The following is a 2442-nucleotide window of genomic DNA, read 5'->3' as shown; positions in this document are numbered from 1 at the left end:
CGGCACATAACAACAACAACAGCATCTAAAATAATACTGAAAAATAAATAAATGAAAATTAAACCGGTTGCCGTGAAGTTGATTCTACCTCACAGCAACCCTACTGGATAGACTAGAATTGCCCCCATAGGGTTTCCACTAGTGTAAATCTTTACAGAGGAAAAGTGCCTCATCTTTCTCCTACAGAGCAAGCAGCTGGTGAATTTGAACTACCACCTTTTTTTTGGTTAGCAGACAAATACTTCAACTGCTATGCTACCACGTTGTTGTTGTTGTTATGTGCCCTTGAGTCGCATGCGACTCATAGTGACCCCTCCTTTGGTTTCCAAGGCAGTATCACTAGGAAGTAGATTGCCCAATCTTCCTTCCGCGGAGTGGCTGGTGAGCTTGAACCGCCAGCTTTCTGGTTAGCAGCCAAGTGCCTTAGGCACTACGCTACCAGAGCTCCTAATAGCTCCTTAAAATAATATAAGATATTGTTAAAAAAAAAAAAAAAAAAACTCACTGCCTTCAAGTTGTTTCTGACTCACAGTGACCCCTCCGTGGGTTTCCGTGGTGTCTCTACAGAGGTAGACTGCCCAACCTTCCTTCTAAGAAATGGTAGGTGAGTTTGAACCACCAGCCTTCTGGTTAGCAGTCAAATGTCTTAGGCACTAAACCACCACACCTCCCAAGATACTATAATACTATATCATAATAACAATATAATAATAATACATTATTTTTATATAATCTACAATTTTCTATCCATAAATACTCTAACATCGAAGTTCCATTTACTAGTGAATGTAGTCTATATTTTTCAAATATATTAGTGCAAGCAGGTTTATTTGAATTACCTTTGAAAACTATCATAAAATTGTAATACTTTCAAAATTTATTTTTATAATTGCTCAACTTTTCTGTTTTTCTTCATGCAGCACTGATGCAAAAAATGACTGAGCAAATAAATCACCAGGAAATGAAATTGACTCTCTTGCAGAAGAAGATGGAAAATATTTCTCTGACTGTGAATGATGTAAGGAACACATACTCCTCCCTGGAATGGAAAATCAATAAAGATAAAGACAGGGAATTTCAATCTTTTCTAAAAGGTAAAAATAAAATAAATTATTCATTCAGTTAAGGCAAAAGGCAAATGATTCATTTATCTTCTCTCACGTGGCTCTGGAATTTTCACTTTATATTAGGAGGTATGGAAGCTTAAGTTATATATGTTTTTTTCCATAATGCTATTGTACACTTAATAGACTACAGTACAATGCAAACATGACTTTTTTTAAAAAAAATTATTGTGATTTGGGTGTAAATTTGCAAAGTAAATTAATTTATACTTAATGGTTCAAAAAAGCCATATATTTTTAATGAGGCATTTAAAAATCACTCAATTTCCCAAATATTTTGATAGATCTAAATATGTTCTAGTATGTATAGTCAAATCTTTGGCTGAATACTTCATCTGGCTGATTGAAATTATGAACCTAGTTACAGTCTGGTGGAGTAGTTGTTGTTGTTGTTAGGTGCTATCGAGTCATCTCTGACTCACAGCGACCTCATGTACAGCAGAATGAAACACTGCCGGGTCCTGTGCCAGCCCCACAATCTTTGCTATATCCAAGCCCATCATTGCAGCCACTGTGTCAATCCAACTTGTTGAAGGTCTTCCTCTTTATCGTTGTCTGTCCACTTTGCGGAGCATGATATCCTTCTCCAGGAAATGGTCGCTTTTTACAACATGACCAAAATAAGTGAGATGAAGTCTGGCCATTTTCACTTCGAAGGAGCATTCTGGCTGCACTTCGTCCAGGACAGGTTTGTTACTTCTTTGAGGAGTCCATGGTGCTTTCAGCATTCTTCACCAACACTACAACTCAAAAGCATTGACTCTTCTTCAGTCTTCCTTTTTCATTTTCCAGCTCTCACATGCATATGAGGAGATTGACACTACCTTGGCTTGTGTCAAGCGCACCTTAGTCTTCAGTGAGATATCCTTGCTCCTCAGCCCCTGAAAGAGATCCTTTGCAGCAGATTTGCCCAATGTTATACAACATCTGATACCTTGACTGCTGCTTCCATTGGTGTTGATTGTAGAACCAAATAATATGAAGTCTTTGACAACTTCAACCTTTTCTCCATTTAACATGATGCTTCCCATTGGTCCCACTGTGAAAATTTTTGTTTCCTTTATAGTGAGGTGTAATCCATACTGCAGAGTGCAGTCTTCAATCCTCATCAGTGTTTCAAGTCATCCTCACTTTCAGCAAGCAAAGTTGGGTTGTCTGCATAATGGAGGTTGTTAATGATTCTTCCTCCAATCCTGATGTCACATTCTTTCTTCAGTAGTCCAATTTCTCGGATTATTTGTTCAGCATGTTGTTGTTGTTGTTGTTATGTGCTGTCGAGTCGGCCCCGACTCATAGTGACCCCTCCTTGGGTTTCCAA

At 38.1% G+C, this 2442-nt stretch overlaps 1 protein-coding gene across 1 annotated transcript in view; it reads left to right on the top strand.

Annotated features, from left to right (window-relative positions):
- Window positions 1-2442, top strand: part of MMRN1 (multimerin 1) — a 104685-nt gene that overhangs the window by 65967 nt on the left and 36276 nt on the right. Inside the window, exon 4 of the mRNA XM_007954212.1 lies at window positions 921-1094. Coding sequence (XP_007952403.1) covers window positions 921-1094 — 174 coding nt within the window. The remainder of the gene's footprint in view (window positions 1-920; window positions 1095-2442) is intronic.

The sequence above is a fragment of the Orycteropus afer genome, unplaced genomic scaffold (genome assembly GCF_000298275.1).
Source record: "Orycteropus afer afer isolate SDZICR_OR568_19922 unplaced genomic scaffold, OryAfe1.0 scaffold00445, whole genome shotgun sequence".
Lineage (NCBI taxonomy): Eukaryota > Metazoa > Chordata > Mammalia > Tubulidentata > Orycteropodidae > Orycteropus > Orycteropus afer.
Note: the sequence above shows the minus strand (reverse complement) of the source record. Positions and strands in the feature narration are given on the sequence as shown.